This window comes from Phacochoerus africanus, chromosome 15 (assembly GCF_016906955.1).
Source record: "Phacochoerus africanus isolate WHEZ1 chromosome 15, ROS_Pafr_v1, whole genome shotgun sequence".
NCBI lineage: Eukaryota > Metazoa > Chordata > Mammalia > Artiodactyla > Suidae > Phacochoerus > Phacochoerus africanus.
Window position 1 is genome coordinate 49,838,650 of NC_062558.1, and position 27,175 is coordinate 49,865,824.

The window sequence follows — 27,175 nt, forward strand, 5'->3', positions numbered from 1 at the left end:
CAGAGCCAAGAACAGGGGCTGAAAACTGGAAGTCCAGGCATGCGGCCAGCTCTGCAGTGGGCGCTTGAGGAGGGCAGTGGCCCTGCCGCCAGCCATCCGTCTGCACACCTACCTGGCTGCCTGGTTGCCTGCTGTTTGTCGGGAAACCTCTGTCAGTCCATCTGTCTGTTTGTCTGTGGCCCCCGTCTATTTGTCCATTTGTCCAATCATCTGTGAGTCTATCTGCTCATCTTCTTGCCCCTTCATCCACCCGCCTCTGTGCATCTCTCTGTCCACTGGCCTGTGTGTCCCTGCCTCTCCTCTCCCCGCCGGGCCACAGGAGACATGGCCAAGGGCCGTGGGACCACGGTCAGCATGGCCCTGCTTGGGCTGGGGATGGTGCTGGCCATCATTGTGCCTGCCGTGGTCTTGTCTCGGCAACGCATCCGCTGTGGCCCCAAGGCCTTTGCCCACGCTGCGGTTGCTGCAGACTCCAAGATCTGCTCGGACATTGGACGGTGAGTAAGAGGTGGGTGGGAGATGGGTGGCCCTTGGTGCCGGCCCCTCCCGGAGACTTAGTGACCGGTGCTGAGTGTGTGGAGAAGGCACATGTGGTGTGCAGGCTGGCATGTGGGGGCTGCGTGGGTTTGGGCTTCAGCAAGAAAGCAGCCCCTGAGCCCTTGCACAGACCAGGTCGCAGGCGTGCACCTGGGGCAGAGGGGGTTTTGAGGGTAGGGACCGTGTGGGGAGAGCAGAGGTGGCGTGTGCGTCTAGTCCGAGCTCCAGGGCTTAGGAGGCCCAGAGAGGGCACTGCTGCTTTGTCACTGGTCTGGCCCAGACTGATCCCAACGACCCGTCCCAGCACCTTCAGAGGGGCCAGGACAGTTTTCCAAGGCTGGGTCTTCTCCCAGGGGCATGGGTGAGGGTTTCCCATGTGAGTGCTGGCCTGCCAAGGTGCCCTTAGTGCTGCCCTGGGAAGCCACCCCTGAGGGCACCGTGTCCCCCATACCTGTTCTCTGCATGACAGAGCCTGGAGCCCAGCCAGGGTGGTAACTGATGTTTGTCCCCCCCCACCTGGGGGCGAGGTAGGTCATGGAGAGGGGCTCCAGCTGGTGTTTCCCAATCCTCTTCCAGGAAACCCAGCCCTCGGGAGGCTTGCTCTGTCCACTGGGGCGGGATGTGGCAGGACGCCCCTCCTGGCCCCTGCCAGCTCCGGGTCTGTGGGAGCCTGGGCTGTCACCCCTCCCTGCCGGCTGGGGCTGCTTCCCGGAATATCTGACATGACAGACGTGCTTTGTGAACCAAAGGGGACTGTCCTGTAGCCAGGGAGAATGTGGCCATGTCTTGCCCAAGGCACCGCAGAGCAGACGGCGTCTGTGCCCGCTTCATCCCGGCATTACCCCTCCTCCATGCTTCCTCCCTGTTTCATTCATTCCTTCCTCCCTTCAACTGCCATCCTTCTGTCTGTCTGTCCCCACCCTGCCCCCTCCTGGTCTTTTCTTAGGGCGCTTCTCAGAGTTCTCTGACCCTTCTTCTTAGGGCACCCTGTAGGATGACAGGGACAAGTTGAGGCAGGCTATTTGGTCTCCCCAGGGGAATCCCTGGGGCCAGGAGGGGATTGAGCACCCCTGCCCCTCACCCCATGCAGAGGCGCCATGCTCCCCTGAACCCATATTTGCAAAGATGCAAACAAGTCCGGGCTTCAGCCCCAGAGAGCACTGATGGAGATGCAGCCTCCAGGGTAGGGGCTGCTGCCACGCATCTGGGGGGCCCACTGTGTCTCCCCCAGTCTTTGTTGGTCTCTGTGACGTGCCTGGCTGTATGTGGGGGGGACCCCTGGGTTGGGGTCTCTGCTCGGCAGCCCCTGTGGCTGAGGAGAGTGGATGTGGTTTCTCCCTCAGTGTTCTGCATCCTTGTCAAAGAGTGCACTCCACTTCCTGTTGTTTGAAGAAGCCAGGAGTGGGAGGGAGCCTGGAGCTGGCCCCAGCTGCTATGCAGCAGGGAGTCACATGACCCTGGCTGGGCTGGGGGCCCCCTGGCCACCCTGCTGTGGGGTCGGATGGGGCCCCCTGTCTGCTTGTAGTCTGCTCCACTTCCTCCCTCCTCAGTGGGGCTGAGCTTTCGGCAACCAGAGCCCCTGGGGAGCTTCTGAGGCTTATGTGAGTGAGGACACACCACCATGCCTAGTGGACATACAGTGGAAGCATGGTGACCGTGATGGCCCAGCGTGTTAGATTTGTGCGTAAACTGGGTGTTCGGTGGCTCTGAAGGAGTGCTTGTCTTCTAGGGAGGCTGCATGACCTTCAGGGTTAGTGGTGGCTTTTAGGATTTGTGAGTCTCTCTGCTGTGACCACTTGGAAATGCTGCACAGGGTCCTCGGGGGAGGATTCATGGTTCCACTTGATGCACAAGGAAACTGGGCCCATCTGGTGTCCCAGTGTGAGCGGGCCCAGCTGGGACTGTCATTTCCTGCTGTCCCTGGGGTCTTCCCAGGGTCCCCACTCTCTGCCCAGAACCCCCGTGCCTGCCCAGCCTCTGGGCTCAGATCGTAAAGGCCAGAGTGTAACTGGCCACATGAGTAGTTATAGAGGAGGTCAGGGGGTGGGGGGGGGGTGCAGACATCTCATCCTGTAGGGTGCCCTGGACCTTGGCTGGCACTGGGTTATAGGGTGGGGTGGGGTGGCCCCAAGGATTGCGTCTTGTCAGCTCTTCCAGACCATCCATGGTCTGTGAGTCACACTATCGGTGCAGAAGAGAACAGGGACTCTGGACAAGTTGCTGCCTCCAGCAAGCCTCAGTTTCCCTACCTGTGAAATGGGATTCAGACATGTGCAGGTGATGAGGATGGAGGTGTCCCTAGGTGTCAGCCACTTGGACCACTGAAGGTTGCCGTGGCTGAGCCTGGACGTGGTGGGCATCTCATCAGGGACCTGCTGTGGGGAAGGCGCACTGGGAATTAGGGTGTAGCCCCACCCTTTCCTCCCTCCCAACCCTATGGCTCTCCAGACTCCTGGCCAGCTCACTAGGAAATTACTGCATTTCCTCCCCTCTGGGGCTTGGGAAGAAACAGCCTGTGTACCTGGGCACGTGCACACACTTGTGTGAGCGTGTGTGTCCTAGTGTAGAGGTGACAGCAGTGATGGTCATAGCAGCTTGCTGGGGTTGGCCTGGGGGGGAGACAGACAATGCCCACACCTAATGCTGATGAGCTGGAGGTGATCATTGGTCATTCTGGATGTCCTCCTTTGTTAACTTTCTGTTAAAATCTTTTGCCCATCTTTGCATCAGGTTGTGCATCAGATGCATTTTCTACATTATCAAGACAATCAAACAATCATTCTCTTCTTTTTAAAAAATGTAATGCCCATTAACCTGCCCTTGCCTTCCTGGAACAAGCCCAGCTTGTTCACGATCTAACGTTTTTATTTATCCCTGGGTTTGACTTGCTAATATTTTGTTTGGGATTTTTGTCTTCATGAGAGGTACTGGTCTGTCATTTGCCTTTCTTATCATGACCTTGTCAGGTGTTGGTATCAAGGTTTTACTGGCCTCAAAAAAAAAAAAAAAGAAAAAGAAAAAAGCTGGGAAATGTCCCCTCCTTTTCTATGGTCTGCAAGAGTAGGTTTGGTTTCATTGTTGATTCTTGTTCTTAAGATTTGTGTTATTTCCTCCTTAAAGAGTTGAAAGAGGAGTTCCTTTGTGGCTCAGCAGCTAACGAGCCCAACTAGGATCCGTGAGGATGCAGGTTTGATCCCTGGCCTTAATCAGTGGGTTAAGGATCTGGTGTTGCCGAGAGCTGTAGTATAGGTTGCTTCGCACCTTGGATCCCTCATTGCTGTGGCTGTGGTGTAGGCCAGTGGCTACAGCTCTGATTGGATCTCTAACCTGGGAACCTCCATATGCTGCAGGTGCGGCCCTGAAAAGAAAAAAAAAAAGAGTTGAAAGAATTTATTGGTTAATTTTCAGAGCCTGAGTTCTTTGTGTGTATGTGATGGGTTTATTTTATTTTTATTTTCTAAAATGTACTTATTTACTTATTTGGGCTGCACCCACGGTATATGGAAGTTCCCAAGCCTTGGACTGAATCTGAGCTACAGCTGTAACCTACACCACAGCTACAGCAACACCAGATCTTTAACCTACTTTGCCAGTCTAGGGATCAGATCTGCACCTCCACAACAATCTGAGCACTGTAGTTGGATTCTGTTTTTGGTTTTTTTTTTTTCGTCTTCTTAGCGCCAAACCTGCAGCACACGGAGGTTCCCAGGCTAAGGGCCAAATTGGAGCTACAGCTCCCAGTCTATGCCTCAGCCACAGCAACTCGGGATCTGAGCTGCGTCTGTGACCTACACCACAGCTCACAGTAATGCTGGGTCCCACTGAGCAAGGCCAGGGATCAAACCCGTGTCCTCATGAGTCTTAGATTCGTTACTGCTGAGCCACAGTTGGAACTCTGAGTCTTCTTTTTCATTCTTGATATTGGCAAAAATGTTTTCTCTTATTATGCTTGATCAATCTTTTTTTTTTTTTTTTTTTTTTTTTTTGCCATTTCTAGGGCTGCTCCCGCGGCATGTGGAGATTCCCAGACTAGGGGTCTAATTGGAGCTGTAGCTCCTGGCCTACACCACAGCCACAGCAACATGGGATTCAAGCCGTGTCTGCAACCTGCACCACAGCTCATGGTAACGCCAGATCCTTAACCCACTGAGCAAGGCCAGGGATTGAACCCACAACCTCATGGTTCCTAGTCAGATTCGTTAACCACTGAGCCATGATGGGAACTCCAGTGCTTGATCAATCTTGATAAGGGTTTTTTTTTTTTTTAGTTGTTGTTGTTGTTGCTATTTCTTGGGCCGCTCCCGCGGCATATGGAGGTTCCCAGGCTGGGGGTCCAATCGGAGCTGTAGCCACCGGCCTACGCCAGAGCCACAGCAACGCTGGATCCGAGCCGCGTCTGCAACCTACACCACAGCTCAAGGCAACACCGGATCGTTAACCCACTGAGCAAGGGCAGGGACCGAACCCGCAACCTCATGGTTCCTAGTCGGATTCGTTAACCACTGCGCCACGATGGGAACTCCAGGGTTTTTTTAAAATCAATTTTATTGTCCCCTTGAAGAATCAACTTTTTGGCATTGTTGGTTTTCTTTATAATGCGTTTATTTCCTCTTTCATTAGTGTCTACTTTTATGTTGATTATTTTCTTCAATTTCCATTGAGTTTAAGTTGCTTTTTTTTTTTTTTTTTTTTTTTTTTTGCTTTTTAGGGCTGCACTCACAGCATATGGAGGTTCCCAGGAGGCTAGGGGTCAAATTGGAACTGTAGCCGCCCGCCACAGCCACAACCACAGCAATTTGGGATCCAAGCTGCATCTGTGACCTACACCGCAGCTCATGGCAACGCTGAATTCTTAATCTACTGAGCGAGGCCAGGGATCGAACCTTGCCCTCATGGATGCTAGTCAGATTTGTTAACTACTGAGCCAGTATGGGAACTCCCAAGGTTGCTTTTTTTTTTTTTTTTTTTGCCTTACCTGTGACATGTGGAAATTCCCAGGCCAGGGACTGAACCCAAACCACAGCAGCAGCCCAAGCTGCTGCAGTGACAATGCCAGATCTTTAACTCGCTGTGCCACAAGAGAACTCCAAGTATAAGTAGCTTTTTAAAAAAATGCTCATCTCTGGATTTCCTGTTATGGCTCAGTGGGTTAAGAACCCGACATAGTGTCTGTGAGGATGGGGGTTCAATTCTTGGCCTTGCACTGGCATTGCCACACACTGTGGCCTAGGTCACAGATGCAGCTTGGATCTGGTGCTGCTATGGCTGTGGCATAGGCCTGTAGCTGCAGCTCGGGTTTGACCCCTAGCTGGGGAACTTCCATATGCTGCAGGTACAGCTGTACAAAGAAAGAAAAATTCATCTTTGAGATACATCTTGGGAAATACAAATTATTAGTTGAATGCATAGATTATTGATCTTTAAACTCTCTTCTAATATATGCCCTGAAAGCTATCATTTTCCCTCAAAGTTTGGCTTAGCTGCATTCTACAAGTTTCTTGTTGTTTTCCCTCCAAAGTTTGTATTTTTATTTCCAAAGTTTTACACCTACAGAAAAATGAAAATATACCTATGTACTCTTCACTTAGATCTACCAATTGTTCTTATTATGTCACATCCCCTCCCCATATATTTATCTTTCCACATTTTTGGAAAATAAATTATATTTAACATGACACTTTATCCCCTAAATACTTAAAGACTGTATTTACTAAGAACAAGATTATGCTCCTATATAGCCTTAATACTGTTAATCACACAATAAATTTAATCTTGATACAATCATAGTGTCTAATATCTAGTCCAATTCAAAGTTTTCCCAATTGACCCAATCCTTCTTCCTTCCTTTCTTTCTTTCTATTATCTATCATCTATCTATCCATCCATCCATCCCTTTAGATCCAGTATCCAATCTGTAATTGTCATGTTTCTCTAGTCTTCTTTAATTTAGAACGATCCCTTGCTTTAAAAAAAAGTTGATATTCTATGACACTAACATTTTTGAAGAAATCAGTTCAGCTATATCATAGTCTTTCTCCACAGTCTTGGTTTGTTTGATAATTTTCACATAGGAAGGAACAGTGTCAGAACATCACTGGGGATACTAAGCTGGCTGCTTCAAAAGGGGGTATCTTCCAGATCTCTCCCTTTTCCCTATTAAATCAGGAAACATATGGTTGGATATTTTGAGACCAGGTGACTATCCTTTTCTTAAACAACATGGACCCCCTGTTTTAGCATCTGTTTTGATCCTCATCTGAACAAATACATTTGTTTTTGCAAAAAGGTGATTTCTAAACTTGTCATGTCTTCAACATTCATTGGCTGGCATTCTTCTGTAAAGAAGATCTCTCCTCCCAAGCCAAATACTCGTGAGTATCACTTTTTTATTTTTCTTTTTAGGAGTGAATGAAAGTTCCCAGGCTAGGGGTCGAATCAGAGCTGCAGCTGCCGGCCTACACCATAGCCACAGCAACGTGGGATCAAAGCCGCATCTATGACCTACACCACAGATGGTTTGCCCACCCACTGAGTGAGGCCAGGAATTGAACCTGAATCCTCATGGGTACTAGTTGATTTGTTTCTGCTGAGCCGCAATGGGAACTCCCTTGAGTATCACTATTGACTCATGGGTTATTTTAATTCACTAGGTTGTAATCTATCACTTTACTCTTTCTGATGCTCAAATTGTCACAAATTTGACCAGTGAGAGACCCTTTAAGCCAGCATCTATGCTCTTCTACAGGAATCCATTTGTCTTCAAGAATTCCTGACATGCAGGATCTACTTGTATATCTCCTCAGATCTGAAATCAGGAATTGGTGGAGAGTGGTATTTTATTTTATTTTATTTTTTGTCTTTTTGCCTTTTCTAAGGCCGCTCCCATGGCATATGGAAGTTCTCAGGCTAGGGGTCTAATCAGAGCTGTAGCCACTGACCTACGTCAGAGCCACAGCAACGCCATATCCGAGCTGCATCTGCGACCTACACCACAGCTCATGGCAATGCTGGATCCTCAATCCACTGAGCAAGGCCAGGGATCGAACCTGCAACGTCATGGTTCCTAGTCGGATACGTTTCTGCTGTGCCATGACGGGAACTCTGAGAATGGTATTTTAGAAAGCAAAATCTGGATGCTATGAGGGCTCCCAGCTGCTGGGGTGCCATTGCTTATAAATTGTGTCAGTGCATAGAGCCAGAAGAAATGCAAAATTTCTGATACCTCTAGTTCATATCCACCATGGCAGGGTCTTCTGCATCTTTCTCTATTCCATACCTGTTTCTGCATCTTTGAGAGAAGTTCCCAATGATGGCAATATATTTACTTACTTGCTCTATCCCAGATACTCACAAAATAGTTTCAGAATTACTTCAACAGTACATTATGGTAGTTCTATTGTGGTTCAGTGAGTTGAGAACCCGCCGTTGTCTCTGTGATGATGTAGGTTCTATTCCCAGCCTTGCTCAGAGGGTTAAGGATCTGGCACTGCTGTAAGCCGCAGTATAGGTCATAGATGCAGCTCGGATCTGGTGTTGCTGTGGCTGTGGTGTAGGCCTCAACTGCAGCTCTGATTTGACCCTTAGCCTGGGAACTAACATGTGCCACAGGTGTGGCTGTGAAAAGAAAAGAAAAGAAAAGAAAAAAACACTGTGAATGATAAATCTTCTGGGAAAAATTCAAAATGTCTTTGGGGAGTTCCTGTTGTAGCTCAGCAGTTAATGAACCTGACTGGTGTCCATGAGAACTCAGGTTTGATCCCTTGCCTCACTCAGTGGGTTGAGGATCCAGCATTGCCATGAGCTGTGGTGTAGGTCGCAGATATGGCTTGGATCCCGTGTGGCTGTGGTGTAAGCTGGCAGCTGTGGCTCTGATTTGACTCCTAGCCTGGGAACTTCCATATGCCATGGGTATGGCCCTAAAAAGACACACACACACACAAAAAAAAGTAAATTTTTGGAGTTCCCGTCGTGGATCAGTGGTTAACGAATCCGACTAGGAACCATGAGGATGCAGGTTCGATCCCTGGCCTTGCTCAGTGGGTTAAGGATGCAGCATTGCTGTGAGCTGTGGTGTAGGTTGCAGACATGGCTGGGATCCCACGTTGCTGTGGCTGTGGTGTAGGCTGGTGACTACAGCTCCGATTGGACCCCTAGCCTGGGAATCTCCATATGCTGTGGGAGCAGCCCGAGAAAGTGCAAAAAGACCAAAAAAAAAAAAAAGTAAAATTTTAATTTGCAGTTTTATTTTTTTTTGTCCATGCCCGAGGTATGCGAAAGTTCCAGGGCCAGGGATGGAACACACGCCAGTCGTGACTGTGCTGGATCCTTAACCCACTGGGCCGCCAGGGGATTCCTGTGATTTTGTTTTTTAAGTCCTCATTTTCTCTAGTCATTTCACTTTAGGATTTTCTAATCCTAATACATGCTATTCTTTAATTGCTTCTACAATTCTTTCAATTTATTTTAGCACAACTTGAAATATTAAGTTACAGTTTACATGTGCTCTGGGCTTGTCTTTCTGGCATGCCTCCACGGGACATTATTCTGAACTCTATTATCTTTTTTCTTATGTCAACTCTGTATGGGGTGTGACTTCAATACTATTTATTGGTTTTTTTTCTTTTTTCTTTTTTTTTTTTTTATTATTTAGTTGTTGTTGTTGTTGCTATTTCTTGGGCCGCTCCCGCGGCATATGGAGGTTCCCAGGCTAGGGGTCCAATCGGAGCTGTAGCCACCAGCCTACGCCAGAGCCACAGCAACGCTGGATCCGAGTCGCATCTGCAACCTACACCACAGCTCACGGCAACACCGGATCGTTAACCCACTGAGCAAGGGCAGGGACCGAACCCGCAACCTCATGGTTCCTAGTCAGATTCGTTAACCACTGCGCCACGACGGGAACTCCATTACTTTTTATTGTTCACGTTGAAGCAAGATGAATTTTCCCGTAATTTGAAGGTACAAGGTGGATCAAAATAACTTTTATAGCACCATGGCTCTTGAGTTCCTTCTGTTGTTTTCACAAAGTGATTTTCTTGGTTTGTTTGTTTTTGTATTTTTAGGCCCACACCTGCGCCATATGGAGGTTCCAGTCAGAGCTGTAGCCGCCGGCCTATGCCACAGCCACAGCAACGTGGGATCCGAGCCGCGTCTGCAACCGGCACCACAGCTCACAGCAACGCTGGATCCTTAACCCACTGAGTAAGACCAGGGATGGAACCTGCGTCCTCATGGATACTAGTTAGATTTGTTTTCGCTGAGCCATGAGGGGAACTCCACAAAATAATTTTTAAAATGTAGATGGCCTTTCACTTTCCCGTATTTGCTTTCTCTGATCACCTCCATGGCTTTTTGCAAAGCTCTACGTCTTCTCTTTCCTTTACCCCTGGTGTTCTGTCCTGCTTTGTCTGACTTCCTGTCCCAGTGGCCTCCCTCCATGCAGGGATCCGCCCTGGAGAAGGAACTGGTTCACCTGCTCTCAGGACCCAGATCAGAACCCTCCAAACTTCCCTTTCACTCACATGTAAGTTGGAGGCTGCCAAGCTCAGCCTGGAAAACTCATCTGAGCAAATGTTCTCGGTTTGATTGGTCCTCCAGGCCCCCTGAGAATTGGAGGGGCTCCTGGGAGTTCCCCAGACCCACTGTCTACCCCACCTTCCTCCCACCATTGCTGATAATCCCATTGATTTTTCTTTTGGCCACTCCCATGGCACGCAGAAGTTCCTGGGCCGGGTATCAAACCCAAGCCACAGAAGTGACCCAAGCCACTGCAGTGACAATGCCAAGTTCTCAACCCAGAGAACCAGAGAACTCCAACCCCACTGCTTTTGATGTATGATATTTTCATTGCACTTGGTTCAAAACATTGGAGTTCTCTCTGTGGTGCAGTGGGTTGATAATGATCCACTTGCCTGTGGGTATTGCCATTCAGTTCGATCTCTGGCCCAGTGCAGTGGGATAAGCATCTGGTGTTGCTCCAGATGCAGCTTGGAGGGGCTCCTGGGAGTCCCTGGCCCAGGAACTTCCATATGCCATGGGTGCGGCCAAAAATGGAAAAAAAATTCTCTTTCTAACTTCTGTTGTAATGTCATCTTTGTTTCACAAGTTATTTAGTAGTGTTTTTCTTGATTTCCAAATATATGGGGATTTTCTAATTAATCTCTGTGATTTCAGTTCTTTGAAACTTGTTGAGACATGGTTTAAGGTCCAGCAGGTGATCAGTTTTTAATCAATATTCTGTGGGTTCCAGGAAAGACTGTGTACTCAAGACGGTAGTTGAGTACAGCGTTCTAGGTGTGTCAGTTCAGTCTACTTATTGTCATGGTGTCTTTCAAATCTTCTAGAGCCTCACTTCTTTTTTTCGTAGTCTATCAGTAACTGATAGAAGTATGTCCATCGCCCACTATGAATATTTGTCTACTTCTTCTTTTTGGCTGATTTTTGCTTTATTATTTTCTTTTTTGGCCACTCACATGGCATGCAGAAATTCCCAGGCACCACAGCAGTGACCCAAGCCGGATCCTCAACCCACTGCACCACAGGGAACTCCTGCTTTATATATTTTAAAACTGTTGGAGGAATTCCCGCTGTGGTGCAGTGGGATAAGGATCCAGCGTTGCTGCAGCCGTGGCATAGGTTGCAGTGAACCACTCGGATTCAATCCCTGGCCTGGGAACTGACATGTGCTGCAGGGGCAACCAAAAAAGAAAAAGAAAAAAAAAGCTATTGGAGTTCCTTGGTAGCACAGTGGGTTAAGGATGCAGCATTCTTACTGCAGTGGTTCAGGTTACTGCTATGACGTGGTTTGATCCCTGGCCCAGGAACTTCTACATGCTTAGGATACAGCTAAAATAAATAAATAACACGGTTAAGCGCACATTGAGATTTTTGTGTCTTCCTGTTGAATTGAGGTTTTTATAATAATAATGTGTCCCTCATTATTTGTAATAATTTTTTCTTTTAATGATTTTTATTTTTTTCTCTTATAGCTGGTTTACAGTGTTCTGTCAATTTCCTACTGTACAGCAAGGCGACCCACTCACATTTACATTTATACATTCTTTTTTCTCACATTGTCATGCTCCATCATAAGTGACTAAATATCGTTCCCAGTGAGGAGTTCCCATCGTGGCTCAATGGTTAACGAATCTGACTAGGAACCATGAGGTTGTGGGTTCGATGAGCGGCTTAAGGATCCGGCACTGCTGTGAGCTGTGGTGTAGGTTGCAGACGCGGCTCGGATCCCACGTTGCTGTGGCTCTGGCGTAGGCTGGCGGCTGCAGCTCCGATTCGACCCCTAGCCAGGAAACCTCCATATGCTATGGGTGCAGCTCTAAGAGGACGAAAGACAAAAGACCAAAAAAAAAAAAAAAAAAGTGTGTTTAAACTTGGTGATCTACTGTTACCATTGCTCCTAATTCCACATTTTATAGTTGCCAGTTCTCTAATCTTGTTTTTTATTTCCTTGAATATAGTTATTTAAAGTTATTTAAGAACCCAAAATAGTGTCTATGAGGATGTGGATTTGATCCTTGGTCTTGCTCAGTGAGTTAAGGATCCGTCTTTTTTTTTTGTCTTTTCAGGGTCGCACTTGAGGCACATAGAGGTTCCCAGGCTAGGGGTCCAATTGGAGCTGTATCCGCCGGCCTATGCCACAGCCACAGCAATGCCAGATCCCCAACCCACTGGGCAAGGCCAGGGATCGAACCAGCAACCTCACGGTTCCTAGTCAGATTCGTTACTGCTGCGCCACGACAGGAACTCTAAGGATCTGTCTTTGAGCTGTGGTGCAGGCCAGCAGCTGCAGCTCTGATTCAACCCCTAGCCAGGGAACATCCATGTGCCACAGGTACGGCCATAAAAAGGAAGAAAAAAAGTTAAAGTTTTTAAAAGCTATTTCAATTCTGAAGTTTGACACTTTCATAATCTGGAGAGTCCTTTTCTTCACTGTCTATGCTTTTTTTGGGCTTTGTTTATACTTCCTTGTTGGCTTGTGTTTTTTAATTTAGCCCTGGAGGGTGTGTATAAAAGTTGTTAAAAATAATTTTGACCAGTTCCCATTGTGGCTTGGTGGGTTATGGACTCAACTACTATCCTTGAGGCTACATATTTGTTCCCTGGCCTCGCTCAGCAGGTTAAGGATCTGGCATTGCCGTGAGCTGCGGCATAGGTCACAGATGCAGATCGGATCCTATGTTGCTCTGGCTGTGGCGTAGGCCTGCAGCTGCAGCTCTGATTCAGTCCCTGGCCTGGGAACTTCCATATGCCACAGGTGTGGCCATAAAAAGAAAAAAATCATAATAATTTGAGGCCTAGGATTCTAACATTCTGGGATCACCTTCATCCAGTTTGAGTGGCTGGGATGATTTGAAGCTGACCACCGTGCTTGTAAGAGCTGGTCTATTCTAGCTGACTGTTGCTTAGAATGAGGGTCCATCTCCAAGTGTGGTTCTGCACCGTGCCTGGTCCCCAGGCACCCAAGGGTGTCAGAAGTCCTGCTTGGCTGCTCAGCCTCCTCTTCCAGGACCAGCAATCTTCTTTACAGAAAAGAGATCCAAATGTCAGGCTCTTCTCTCTCAAAGGCTTGTATTTCTCTCCTGCCTCTGAGCAGATGTTTTCTATTTGTCTGGCTTTTCTAGTTGTCTGGAGGAAGTCTGGTCTGAATTATTTAATTTCTCATTGCTGGGGCGTCTGATTTACATGTTAACAGATTATTTTGTTAAAATGCACGGGAGCGAGCAGATGCAAGGACCAGATGGGAGGCTTACACTAACTCAGGTGAGCAATGCTCCATCCTTTCTTGTCATGGCTTTGTGCCCTCTTTCCAAGATCACGTGTCCATGTGGCACCGTGTGTGCCCTCATATGGGCCCAGAGCAGGGACATATGGCTCAGGGAAGGGTGTTTGCCCAGCGTGGGGCAGTTGGGCTGCCGGGCCTGAGCTGGGAGGATGCTGGGGTCAGGGCTCTTTGGGTCTTGGTTTCCCCATGTAACCTTGAGGTGCTGGGGAGGATCCCAGACTGGGATGGAAGAGGCAGCCCCAGGGAGCTGCGTGGGGCTATGCCCCAGGGAGCGCCTTTCCTTGGCTCAGGCCAGTCTGACCAGCACCTCGGAGCTACGAGGCTCACCCCTTGCTGCCCACAGTCAGATGTGAAACTGAAGCCAGAGGGGAGTCCCATGCACCCAGGGGCCCCGGGAAGAGCTAGGGACCCATCAGCCCAGGCGCTGACGGCAGGGAAGGATCCTGGGGTCACCAGAGAAAGTCCAGCCTTGAAGGGGTTGGGCCAGTGTGTCCCCAGTGAGGTGAAGAGAGTGGCAGCCAGGCTGGGCTGCTGGAGCTGCTGGGAGGGATCATGGGGTTGGCCCAGGCCTTGTTCTGCCTATTGTCAATGAGCCAGCCCTGCTGGGAGGGCCTGAGAAATTATGGCAGCAGAAGCACTTTGTAAACTGAGAAGCACCCTCTATATGGCCAGGGGTAGTGCAAATGGCATCGCACTTTGCAGTCTGTAAAGTGCTGTGGACCTGTGTGCAGCTGGACTTGAAGGGGCAGCCCAGTGTGGTCTCCGAACTCACCTGGGTTTGGTGGCAGCAGACAGGCCACCCACCTGTCCCCATTCCCCAGTGAATGCTAGCAGAGCAAGCCCAGGTTGGGGAGTCCAGAGCAGGGGAGCCAGGCTGCTTACTCTGTGCTATGTCCCCTAGAGCCATCCTCCAGAAGCACGGTTCACCTGTGGATGCCACCATCGCGGCTCTGGTCTGCACTGGGGTTGTCAACCCCCAGAGCATGGGCCTGGGTGGAGGAGTCATCTTCACTATCTACAACGCGACCACAGGTGAGTGCACTTGGGACCTGCACGGGGAGTGTGGACTTGTCCACAGCTAACAGCGAGGTGCCTGCAAGCATCCCACGTGCTCGGCTGCCCTGCCTGGTCCACCAACGCCCCTTCCTGGGTCCTCTTGGTGACAACCCGTCTCCACAAAGCTATCCCAAGTGTTAGCACAGAGGCCAATTGTTGGTGCAGAGAGAGGAGCCGAGGCCCAGAGCAGGGCCAGGGCCAGGGCCATCTGAAGGGGACCATGGCAGGCAGTGAGGCCTGGCAGACACAGGACTGCCCCTGACCCCTGCACCCCCTGCCCAACTCCAGGGAGGGTCGAGGTCATCAACGCCAGGGAGAGAGTGCCTGCCAGCCACGTTGCGGGTCTGCTGGACCAGTGTGAGCAGGCCCAGCCTCTGGGCACAGGTAAGGTCCTGGAGGGGTCTACCCCCCACTGCCCCCAGACCCCTGGGGCTAACCAGATCTCCCCCCTGAAGGGGCAGCATACTTCATGGGCAGGTTGAGACACCCTGGCCTGGGGAAGTAGGGGTCAGCAGCTGGGGCTGGGAAGTCCCCAGGAGGACCTGGCCCCCTGGGGTAGGGGTCTTTCCCAGGGGAGGGCTCTCTGAGCTGGGAGGGGCATCCAAGCAGAGAGCCCAGCTTGGCCAAAGACCCAGAGGGTTCAGCAGAGATGGGTTAGTGGGATGGGGTTGGGGGTGTTGCAAGGTCAGTTTTTGCTGAGCCCCACGGGCCTGCCTATGGCCTTTGTAGAGGAGGCAGTGGAGCCACGGGGGTTTGTGTGGCGAGGCACCCGGCCCTGCGTGGGCTCCAGAAAGCTCACTCTGGCGGCCATGGCTTGGGGGCCAAGTGTGAAGGTGATGAAGAGCCCCTGGGGCCTGGGAAGCCAAGGTCAGGGCCAAGGGCAGGGGGGCAGCATAGGATGGGAAGTGATACCCCATGCCCTGCAGGCGCCCAGTGGATCGGGGTGCCTGGGGAGCTCCGTGGCTACGCCGAGGCCCACCGCCGCCACGGCCGCCTGCCCTGGGCGCAGCTGTTCCAGCCCACCATTGAGCTGCTCCAAGGGGACCTGCGTGTGCCCCACATCCTTGGCCAGTTCCTGCAGAGCAGCTTCCTGAGGCCTTCCCTGTATGCGTCCTCCCTGAGGTGAGCACCACCCGTGGGCCCTCCTCAGCTGCTGGGCTCAGGCCACATGGTCCGAGCCCATCCCCCACCCCTCTCCTCATCCCCTCATCCCCTACCCACTTACCCTTCCCCTCATCCCCCACCCCATCCCCTCATCCTTACCCCCTCATACCTCCTTCCTCCCCTCATACCTCATCTCCTCATACCCTATCCCCCCATCCCCTCATCCTTCATCCCCTAGCCCTTCATCCCTCATCCGCTATCCACTCATCCTCCTTCCCCACCCCTCATCCCTCATCCCCTCCCTACCTCTCCCCTCCTCCCACATCTGCTTTCCTTTCCCCGTCTCCTGCTCCCCTAGCCCTCCCCCACCTCTCCCCTTCCTTCACACCTCATCTCCTCCCCCACCCCTTATCCTGATTCCCCCATCCCCGTCCCTACTCCCCATCTCATCCCGATCCCCACACCCCACCCCAGCTCTTCCTCTGTCCCTCTTCAAGCTGAAGGGTGGACCCTCTGGGGGCTATGGGCCTTGGACAGCCAGTACATCACCATCTCAGTTCATGCCCCTCTGGGTTCCCCATGGCAGCCCCTAATTGGATGGGCTCAGGCCAGAGGGAGTTTATGCCCAGGTGGATGGGGCTCCAAGGGCATGGTCTGGGCCCTGCCACTGCCCTCTGGTCCTCCCTTCTCACTCACTTTAGGCTTGCAGGAGCGCTTCTGCCCCACTCACCTGCCCTGCCAGCCCATCCACCAGGTCCCCTGGGAGCGTAGAGGGTCAGGCCCTGGGTGGACGCAGGCCTGACAGGAAGTGTGGCTTCCCTGGGCCTAGGTGATGAGACATGGGAGGCATTGGCCCACTCATTCCTAGAGCATCCGCCCCCATGTCCACCCCAGCCCCTCAGGACCAGTCCCAGAACCACCTCCCTTGGGGTCCCTGCAGAGGTGCGCCAAGCCCTCTGGGAGCCAGCCCCACCCTGAAGCTGCCCCCACCCCCCAGGCAGCTCTTCTTCAACGGGACAGAGCCCCTGAGGCCTCAGGACCCACTCCTGTGGCCCGCTCTGGCCTCCACCCTGGAGACGGTGGCCGCGGAAGGCGCAGAGGCCCTGTATACAGGGAGACTGAGCCAGCTGCTGCTAGACGACATCGCCAGGGAAGGTCAGTGTGCTGAGGTCCCCCTACCACATAAAGAGGGTTTGTGTGCTGGGACTGAGAGTGGGGCATCCCCAGGCTCCAAGGTAGGGCCAGCTGCTCCCAGGGCTTGGGAAGGGCATGCCCCAGTCCTGCCCACTGCTGGCTGGCCTCAGACGCTCTGCGGTCAGAGCCCCCAGGGAGCAGGGCCAGGAGAGAGGGTTATTGGTGGCTTCAGTGGGTTCCAGGCCTGGAGCTGGCCACCCTCACAGCTTTTCAGAGGCTGGCTTGCCTCCCTGCACCCCAGTCCTGCCATCTCTGGCCTCTGTCCACCCATCCTCCGGTCGTGCCACCCCTGCCCACAGCCCACCTTCTGGTTCTAGAAGGCTAGGTGACGAGGGAAGCCCCACTGTGTGACCTGGGGTCAATGCATGACACTCTGCCTCAGTTTCCCCATCTCCTTCTCACCCTAGGCGGCCAGCTGACTCGGAAGGACCTGGCCTCATTCCAGGTGGAGGTGGTGGATGCCCTGGCCATGCCCCTGGGGGACTACACCTTGTACTCACCGCCGCCGCCTGCAGGGGGCGCGCTTCTCAGCTTCGTCCTCAACGTGCTCAAAGGTGAGGTCCCAAGTCCCCAGGCCTCCAGCCACGAGTCCAGCTCGGCTCCCGTGAGCTGAACTCCATACCCAGCCAGGCTCTGGGCAGACATTGCTTCCTTCAGCTTAGGCGCCTCCTCAGACGCTGAAGTCGGGGCCAAGGGACGGGCCAGGATGGTGTGTTCTAGAGCTGCCTCTGGTGTGGCCCACACCAGGGGACCCACTGAGTCCCCTCCAGGTGACCCCGTCCCAGGAGCAGGTGGCTCTGCAGGTGGTGAGCTGCCTGTCCCTGTCTGGTGTGTGCATCCGGGGCTGGGGCCCAGCCTATGACAGTGCCGTGCAAGGAGGTGTGTGCTGGGCTGGGGGTGGTCCTGGCCATGTCCAGGACTGGGGCTGCCTGATGCTGATGGTATTCACCCCCTGCGGCTGCCACAGCAAATATCACAAATGACCAGATCCTTGTGGCTCAAACAACAGAAATGTATTCTCATAGTTCTGGAGGCCAGAAGTTCAAAACCAAGGTGTCTGCAGGGCCACACTTGCTCCGGGAACCTTGGGGGTGCAGGGGGTCTGTGCTTTGCCTCTTCCAGCTCTGGCAGCTGCCGGCATTCTTAGGCCTCCATGGTCGCGGCCTCCCTCCTCTGTCTGTTTGATAAGGATGTATGAGATTACAGTTAGCGTCCACCCGGATAACCCAGGAAATCTGGTCCTCTCAAGATCATTAACTTAATCACACATTTTGCCATAGAAGGTAACATGCACTCTTTTCCCATATAAGGTAGTCTTCACAGGTTCTGGGGGTTAGGGCGTGGACAAATCTGTTTCAACCCACCGCACAGGATGACCCCCACCTGCGCCCACCCCCTCTCCAGGGTTCAACTTTTCCAAAGAGTCCGTGGCCAGACCCGAGGGGAGAGTGAACTTGTACCATCACCTTGTGGAGACGCTCAAGTTTGCCAGGGGGCAGAGGTGGCGGCTGTGGGATCCTTGGAGCCACCCCGAGGTCCAGGTGAGGAGCCCTGGGCGGGAGGAGAGCTGCCGTCCCTGCCCCAGTGCTCCACATGCAGGGAGGGACCTGGCCTCATTCCAGCCAGAGGTGGTGGAAGCCCTGGCCATGCCCCTGGGGGACTACACCCTGTACTCACCGCCGCCGCCTGCAGGGGGCGTGCTTCTCAGCTTTGTCCTCAACAAGGACCAGAGAGGGGACGGTGCAGCGTCTGGGGACTGAGGGGAGCCCAGGCGTGCAGGAGGGAGGACAGTGGTGGCCCTGCATCTGCCCCTTTAGGGGCCTTCTGCTCTCTGGGTCCCCCCAGTCCCTCGCTGACCCTGTCCCCTGTCCGCCCACCCCAGAATGCCTCCTGGGACCTGCTGGGGGAGGCTCTGGCCCAGCACATCCGTGAGCAGATAGACGCCCGGGGTGACCACCAGCTCAGCCACTACAGCCTGGCTGGGTCCTGGAGCCACAGGATGGGCACAGCTCATGTGTCTGTGCTGGGGGAGGACGGCAGTGCTGTGTCCGCCACCAGCACCATCAACACGCCGTGCGTGGGCCTAGGGTGGGCGGGAAGATGGGCCCCTTTCTTCCTTCCCTGGACCTGAGCCCCCGACCCCTGACCTGGTCTCCCAGCCCCACCCCTTGCTCTTCTCTCTCCCCCTCCCTCCTGTCACTGAAAGGGCTGCTGACAGGGTGGCCCCCCGAGCCAGGATGGGGAAGGGCCTAATGCAGGAAGACACCCTGCTGGGCGGGTGGCCGAGAGGTGCCAGGGTGAGGACAGTGGCTCCAGCGTGCTGGGCAGCTGCTAGAATGAGGGGTTCCAGGAGGGCAGGGGAGCAGGCGCAGCCCGCAGGTAAGTGGGGAGCCTGCCCACCTCCGTCTCCCATTTGCAGCTTTGGAGCCATGGTGTACTCACCCCACACGGGCATCCTCCTCAACAATGAACTCCTGGACCTGTGCTGGAGGCACCCACGTGGCTCTGGAATACCCCCACCACCCGGTGAGCACAGGGCCCCCGAGGCAAGAGGAGGAAAGGCGGGCAGGCCTGGTGCTGCTGGTGGACCCCGGACCGGACACCCTGCCATGCCCAGCCTTGGTCACACAGTGGTGAACAGAGTCGGGGTGGCCCTGGAGGCTCAGAAGCGAGGCTGCAGATGACATCTCTCTGGCCTCCAGTTCCAGGTGAGCGGCCCCCATCATCCATGGTCCCCTCCATCTTGGTCAACGCAGCCCAGGGGTCAAAGCTGGTGATCGGCGGGGCCGGCGGGGAGCTCATCATCTCTGCTGTGGCCCAGGTGAGTCTGGGGGCTCCTGGCTGGGGCGGCCCTGTTGTCCTGGGAGGGGTTGGTGAGGGTGGCTAGTGCCCCTCCCTCCTTGCCTGCGACCTCCTCTCCCCCCGCCAGGCCATTGTGAACAAGCTGTGGCTGGGCCTTGACCTGCAGGCCGCCATTGCAGCCCCTATCCTGCACGTGGACAGCAAGGGCCAGGTGGAGTATGAGCCCAGCTTCAGCCAGGTGAGGCCGTGGTCTGAGCCACTACCAGGCAGGTGCCTCAGGGCCCCGGGAGGAGGGGCCTCAGCTTCTGTGTCTTGGGCCAGGTGTGCTTTGGCTTTGGGGACACCAGGAGTTGACAAGCTCAGTGAGGGAGACACCAGGTCAGTCTCGTGGCCCTCAAACCAGGGACAGGGTGGTGTCCACACTTCTGCCAGGCCGGGCTCCCCAGCGCCTTGGTCCCTGCTCTGTCTGGGCCATTCTTTCTGAAAGCCAGTTTCCTTGGCTGTGGCCTCTCAGACTCACCGTCTCCGAACTGAGCCTTTAGGGTTGTGCTCTGAGTGCCTCACTCTTGGGGGCCGCTGGTGCCTCTGGCCTTGGGTCCAAGGCCTTGGACGCCAGGGTATTCAGGAGCTTCCAGTTGATTCCTGCACCAACGGAGCTGCGAGGAGTCTGACATGACCACTGCGTCCTGGCATCTGGGGTCCCCATCTTCTCATATGGGTGTAGAGGTGGCAAGTCCCATGTTGCCAATGGCACAGGCACCAGGGCCGTTCCTCCTGAATGGGGTGACAGATGTTGCACTTGGCCCTTCTTATGGATGGAGGACCCGGAACAGCCTTCTGAAGGGCTTTGCTTTCAAGGTCCTCAAAACCAGTCCCCAGAAGTACCTTCTCTACTGAAGCCTTTGTCTCCTTGGAAGTCACATTGAGGTCCCTGGTGTCCTTGATCCAGGACACAAGTGAGCCTGCGCCTTTAGTTCCTTCTCACCTGGGCACTGTCCTCCTGTCATGTTCCCTGGAGCCAGGCTCTGCCAGGGCCTCTGGAGTGGAGGCTGGAGGCTCCGGGCCCTGCAGACAAGGCCGCACCCAGCACCTTCCTGTCCTCACGCCCCGTCCCCGTCCTACCTCCTCAGTTGGGGTCCTCAGACCCCTGCCCTGTCCCCTCCATGACTGGCCCTCTCTCCCCTCCAGGAGGTGAAGGAGGGGCTCCAGGACCGGGGCCAGAACCAGATCAAGAGACTCATCTTCCTGAACGTGGTCCAGGCAGTGTCCCAGGACAGGGCCTGCGTGTACGCTGTGTCGGACCCACGGAAGCATGGGGCACCCTCGGGCTACTGAAGGAGATGCTCTGGGACCTGAGGTCCTGCCCACTGCCCAGGTACACCCAGGCTGGCCAGTGCTCCAGCAGGATCTGGACCCTGGGGCTGGGCAGTCAGCCTGGTGCTGCAAGAGGTGGGGACAGCCCAGCAGACAGATGGCTGGGGGGACCGAGCCCACCCCTAGAGCCCCTTGTGGCCCTGCCCTGGCCCCTCCAGCCTCCCTAGGCCTCTCCCCCAGGACTGTGCCCTGTCCTCTGTGGCTCATACCCCACCTGTGTTTCCTCCAATCCGAAATTAAAGGAGAGGCTACACCATGGCCTGATTCAGGGTCTGGGGGTGGTGGCAGCAATGACTCCTGAGAGCACGTGCACCAATGTCCTTAACACTGCAAAGCTGGGAAACCAGAGATGGGCTGGACCTCCTCCTGGACACCTGCTGGGGCTCTGCAGAGTGGCTGCTTGGACATGCTGCTGGTAGAAAGGCAGGGATGTGGCCCGGGACACCTGCCCTGACTCCCGGGGGCCCTGAGCCAAGGCCTGTCTGGAGTGTGTCCTCCATGTGGGAACAAGGGACAAGGTTGGGTGAATTAAGACCTGAGACCTCCCCAGCCCCCATCACCAACATGCTCTTGCCCTCAGCACTGCTAGCATTCAGGGTGAGACATTCTTGGGGAAGGGGCTGTCCCTGCTTTGTAGGATGTAGGGCAACATCCCCAGCCACCCCTGCTAGATGCAGCACCCCTCCCCCACAGTGGGTACAAACCTCCCCTGACTGGGAACCTCTGCTCTGGACCTGCAAGCCCCTGGCTGCCAAGAACGGAGCGTGGGCACCCTCCCTTGGGGGGCTCACTGGGCTGACCTGGGGATCCTACCCCATGCCAGTTCTTGGGAGCATTGGAAGTTCTTGTTTCACCCCAAGCATCTCGCAGGGGCATCCTTCCAGCTGGCAGGGCGGCACTACAGAGCATCACCTACCGCTCTGCCCTGGAGTCGGCCACACAGGACAGAGCACCACACACTGAGGGGCTTGGGGCAGCGCCCACAGAGCATGATAACTGTACCCCACTCATGACTCACCCTCAGCCACCCCAGGGGCTGTCATCCACCCAGAGGCCCAGTGACCACTTGTCTAGCCCAAACATCAGACTTACGTAACCACTCACGCACCCAACCCCCCGCCCCAGATCCACAGGCACCTCAGGCTCAACCCACCAAACCAAAAGCCAGCTCTGAGGCATCAGAAGTTCTCTGCTGGCCACCTGTCCTCGCTCCATGACACTCACCCAGTCCTCTTCCTCTATCTGCGTGGTTTGGCCTTGACCATCTCCTTATTCCTCTCTGCCTCCTTGCCACCACACCCTACATATTACAGTGATGATACAGTGGGAAACATATATGTGATCCTGCCATGAGGCTGCACAGAGGTCTCCTTGCCTCCTGGAGCCCCTGGAACAGGGCCATTTCTCTCTCTTCCTGAGCATCTTGCCCCAGGAGGCTTCCCAGGCCCCTGCCTACATCCCTCTTGGACCACAAGCAATGCCAACTGAGGTGTATTCTCAGCCCAGTTAGAGACACTTCCTGCCTCCTTGAACATCCTGTTACACAGAAGAAGTCAAAGCCAAGACTGCAGTATCTTTGAATTAACACTGATGTCAACACAGATCAGCCTCCACAGAATATAGCTAAAGCAGCACTCAGAGGAAAATTCATTGTCCAAAGTAGTTATATCAATAATAATCAAATAAAACATGCAACAAAAGGAGTTAATAAGGGAACATTCAGAAGAGTAAGGAAAGCAAGAGGAAGGATTTAGTAACAACTGGAGCAGAAATTGATAAATGTGAAATCAGAAGAGCAGATTTTTGAAAAAGAAATAGATAAGCTATTGGCTAGCCAATCATCAAAAATAGAGGAAGTGTAAATACACAAAGAAATGTGAACAGGGAAATAATCTAAGCTAAAGAGAAAGTTAAAAGTACTAGAAAAGATTTCTCATTATAATTAAATTTGGAAACACTGACAAAATAAATTACTTTTGGGAGTTCCCTTGTAGCTCAGGTTCGATCCCTGGCCAGGCCTTTCACACGCCACAAGCGTGGCCAAAAAAAATAAATATATTACTTTCTAGGATGACATTAGCAGGATTGCAATACTTAAGATGCACTTGTACTAAAAACGTTGTTTATCTGAAATTCAGATGTAATTGGGCATCCTTCATTTTTACTTGCTAAATCTGGCAATCAGTGACAAATGGGTCCAAGAAGGAGCTAAGATCTAGACATGTCAATGGTCACAATAAGCTTAGAACATTGCAGGAACACTGGTCTAGTTGCTCTTCTAGAACGTTTCTGGGACAAAGTGTGTCCTGCCACTAGGATGGAGGGAGGCTTCCACAGTCACTCTATCAGGTCAGCAGAGGACTAGCCCCAAATTTGGCAAAGCCAACCAAAGGGCTGTTGTGTTTGTGAGACTCAACACAAAGCACTAGCAAGAAGAATCCAGCAACACATTGAAAAGGACAGCAGGTCCCAGCTGGACTGACACCAGTACTCACTGCTCACTTTTCACCAGACAAGAACAATCACAGAGTCGTCTCCATAGAGAGGCCCTGGACAAAATTCAACCCTCCTTCTTGATTTGTAACAAAGAAAGAAAGAAAGAAAAAACCCACAGACAACACCAACAACGACAAAACACTGAATAAAATGTAAATAAATGGGTAGTCCCTTAATATGAATATATATCTCAAAACAATAACAACATCTGTGGGACATTGACCATGGCTAGTGTTACTCCATTACTTTACACACATTAACTCATTCATATAATTCTCCCTAAGGAAAGGGAGCTATGATGACCCCGATCTTACAATGAGGATACGCTAAAGCTCCCAGGCCATGTGTAGCGAGTGCAGAACAGAGGTGGAAACAGGGTAGACAGAGGGAGCAAATGAGTCTTGACCTCTACCTCATACTCTTTACAGAAATTAATTTGAGATGAATCTTAGGCCTAAATGAGAAAACCAAAATAGTTGCCTGGGCAATAGTTCCAGCATCATCCGCCTGCTTCCCCCCTCCACTGGCCACACCATGCAGCCTATGGAAGTTCCAAATTGAGCCGGAGCTGTGATCTACACAACAGCTGCAGCAATGCTGGATCACTAACCTACTGAGCCAGGCCAGAGAATGGAACCTGTGCCTCCACAGAGACAAGCCAGACTGTTAACCTACTGCGTACACGGGAGCTCCCTCCAACACCATTTATGATAAAGACCTTCATTTCCTTTTGTTTCTGTTTTTTTGGCCATCCTGTGGCAAACGGAGTTCTGAGGCCAGGGATCAGATCCGAGCGGTAGTTGCAACCTAAGCCGCAGCTGTGGCAATGCCAGATCTTTAACCCACTGTGCTGGGCCTGGGATCAAACCTGGGTCCCAGCGCTCCCAAGACAGTGCTGATTCCCTTGTGCCACAGTGGGAACAAGACCTTCATTTTCCTTACTGAATTGCATCAGTACTTTTGTGAAACAAACAAACTCAAGTAAACACCATCAGATTTTAAAATACATTGTAGGAGTTCCCGTCGTGGCGCAGGGGTTAACGAATCCCACTAGGAACCATGAGGTTTCAGGTTTGATCCCTGGCCTTGCTCAGTGGGTTAAGGATCCGACATTGCCGTGAGCTGTGGTGTAGGTCACAGATGCGGCTCGGATCCCGTGTTGCTGTGGCTGTGGTGTAGGCCGGTGGCTATAGCTCTGATTAGACCCCTAGCCTGGGAATCTCCATATGCCACAGGAGCAGCCCTGGAAATGGCAAAAAGACAAAATAATAATAATAATAATAATAATAAATAAAACACATTGTAAAAATATAGCAGTTAAAACAGCATATGTTAAGGATCCAGCCTTGTCACTGCTGTGGGTTTGATTCCCGGACCCTGGGAACAAGCTGCAGGTGGCCAAAAACAAACAAACAAAAAACCCAGCATATGAATAAACCTAAGAAATCAATCAGCCACTGTACAAAGTCCACAAAGAGATGTGGGTAGCCATCCAGGAAAACAGTAAAGTGGGGCCCCTGCCTTTTGGTTTACAGCAAAATACATTCCAGTTGGACCAAAGATTTCAGAGTTAAGAATGAAACCATATAGGAGTTCCCACTGTGGCTCAGTGGAAAGGAAAGGAACATGACCCTACCCTTGAGGAATGTGGGTTGGATCCCTGGCCTTGCTCAGGGGGTTGAGGATCTTTTGTTGCCCAGAGCTGTGGTGTAGGTCACAGATATGGCTTGGATCCAGCATTGCTATTGCTGCGGTGTAAGCCAGCAGCTGCAGCTATGATTTGACCCGTAGCCTGGGGAACTTCCATATGCTGCAAGTGGGGCCCTAAAAAGCAAAAAAAATAAAAAAATAAAACCCACTGTGCTGGGCCTGGGTTTGTTGTAAGAAAATGGGAGAAAATTTTATTTATGTCCTTAAGGTGAGAAAGGCCTTTTTTAGGCATGACATAAAATCAAAAGACATAGGAGTTCCTGTCATGGCTCATTGGTTAATGAACCCAATTAGGATCCATGAGGTTGCGGGGTTCGATCCATGGCCTTTCTCAGTGGGTTAAGGATCCAGTGTTGCTGTGAGCTGTGGTGTAGGTTGTAGAGGTGGCTCACTCAGATCTGACATTGCTGAGGCTGTGGTGTAGGCCGGCATCTGTAGCTCTGATTGGATGCCTAGCCTGGGAACCTGCATATGCCATGGGTGCAGCCCTAATAAACAAACAAAACAAAACAAAACAAAAAAGACACAAAAGAAAAAAAGTGGATAAATTTGAGCACATAAAAATTTTAAATTTTGATGTGGAAAATATCTTAAAAGAGCAATGAAAACCCTGTGGAAAGGTAATTTCAATCCATAACACAATCTGGGGCTGCTTTCTTTAATATTTAAATACTGAAATATTTAATAGCAAAGACCAAGTATCCATTAGAAAGATGCTTAACGGATATGACTCATTAAATCAGAGAAAGAGAACTACAAATGGCTGTTTCCACATATAAAAAGTTGCTCAACCTTAGCAATAAATATGCCAATTAAAACAACAATGAAATCCCATAGGAACAAAGCAAATAGCTCCAGCCCTAGGGGTTCCTCCTCTATGCTTCCAAAATCTGAAGGAAGAAAAAAATAAAATAAAATAGCAGTCTTACACAAACTCTTCCAGAGAACAGAGAAAACATTGCCCAACTTCTAATGAGGGCAACATAATCCTGAGAACAAAACACGATAAGGAAACATCATGAAAGAAAAGTAGAGGGTGATTTCATTCATGCACAGATGCAAAATCCTAAATGAAATCTGAGCAAACCAAATCCAGCAAAACATCTCTATCTAGACCTAAAAGAATTCATCACTACCAATTTGGGTTTTATTCTGATTGAACTTTAGAAAACCAAGCAATGCAATTCACTGTATTGACACACTTCCAGAATAAAGAGGAAGTCACTCACCATCTCAATAAATGCAGAAAAGCATTTGATAACATTTTTCAACCCTCGCTCACAATAAAAACCCTCAGTAACTAAAGAGAGAAGGAAACATCCTTAATCTGATAAGTTGTGGTTATGAAACCTTACAGTAAATGTCATACTTCATGGGCAAACTTAAAGAGCCTTCCTTTTGAGGTGGAAAGCAGCTTTGCTTTCCTTTCCTTTCCAGGCTGTCAGAGAAGTCCTTGTCAGGGCAACAAGGTGAGAAAAACAAATAAAAGGCATAAGAATCAGAAAGGAGGATATACAACTGTCAATATTGGTAGATATTTCACAAGCAAATTGTTAGAAATAAGTGAATTTAACAAGATCACTGAAATCAAGGAAAACATACAAATTTTGACAGATCAGTCACAAATAGAAAACACTTTTTTGAATTGAAATCACTTAAATAGCATTTTTAAAAAATCCAAGCCTAGACGTAAAATAGAGGGACACAAGACCTCTAGACTGAATATTGCAATGTATGACTGAAGACTCTGAAGACCTGAATTAATGGAGAGTTATACTATGTTCATGGACTGGAAGGCTTAGTACCATGAAGATGCCAATTCTCCCCACATCATCTATAAATCCAATGCAATCCTAATCGAAATCCTAACAGGTTGGTTTTTTTTTTTGTCGTCTACTTTTTTTTTTTTTTTTTTTTTTTAGGCCTGCACCTGTGGCATATGGAAGTTCCCAGGCTAGGGGTCAAATTGGAGCTGTAGCTGCCAGCCTACACCACAGCCACAGCCACAGCCACAGCCACACCAGATTCGAGCAGTGTCTTGGACCTACACCACAGCTCTCAGTAATGCCAGATCCTTAACCTACTGAGCAAGGCCAGGGATTG

The 27,175-nt window shown here is 51.6% G+C and overlaps 2 protein-coding genes and 1 long non-coding RNA gene across 5 annotated transcripts in view; 1 reads left to right on the forward strand and 2 right to left on the reverse strand.

Moving 5' to 3' along the window:
- GGT5 (gamma-glutamyltransferase 5) lies at window positions 1-21,124 on the forward strand. 3 transcript variants are annotated; one of them, XM_047759860.1, is made up of 12 exons: window positions 1-497; window positions 14,238-14,368; window positions 14,681-14,776; window positions 15,319-15,514; window positions 16,494-16,651; window positions 17,098-17,244; window positions 18,095-18,231; window positions 18,573-18,763; window positions 19,110-19,216; window positions 19,315-19,511; window positions 19,620-19,730; window positions 20,681-21,124. In XM_047759860.1, exons 1-12 carry the CDS (start codon window positions 325-327, stop codon window positions 20,825-20,827), a joined length of 1,791 nt encoding a protein of 596 aa, XP_047615816.1. In that variant the 5' UTR covers window positions 1-324; the 3' UTR covers window positions 20,828-21,124. The 3 variants fall into 3 exon arrangements, with proteins under 3 accessions (XP_047615816.1, XP_047615813.1, XP_047615815.1); XM_047759857.1 differs by having other exon boundaries at window positions 3-497; window positions 19,393-19,511; XM_047759859.1 differs by lacking the exon at window positions 1-497 and adding an exon at window positions 12,795-13,314 and having other exon boundaries at window positions 19,393-19,511.
- Window positions 17,689-19,235, reverse strand: LOC125115617 (uncharacterized). The gene is made up of 2 exons (XR_007132146.1): window positions 19,133-19,235; window positions 17,689-17,867 (listed from the first exon to the last, which is right to left on the reverse strand). It is a non-coding gene; the product is annotated as an uncharacterized LOC125115617 (long non-coding RNA).
- Window positions 19,378-27,175, reverse strand: part of SUSD2 (sushi domain containing 2) — a 22,757-nt gene continuing 14,959 nt past the window's right edge. The window contains exons 17-18 of the transcript XR_007132145.1: window positions 20,013-20,266; window positions 19,378-19,550 (exon numbers count right to left, since the gene is read on the reverse strand). The gene's annotated coding sequence lies outside the window, so the exon portion shown is untranslated. The remainder of the gene's footprint in view (window positions 19,551-20,012; window positions 20,267-27,175) is intronic.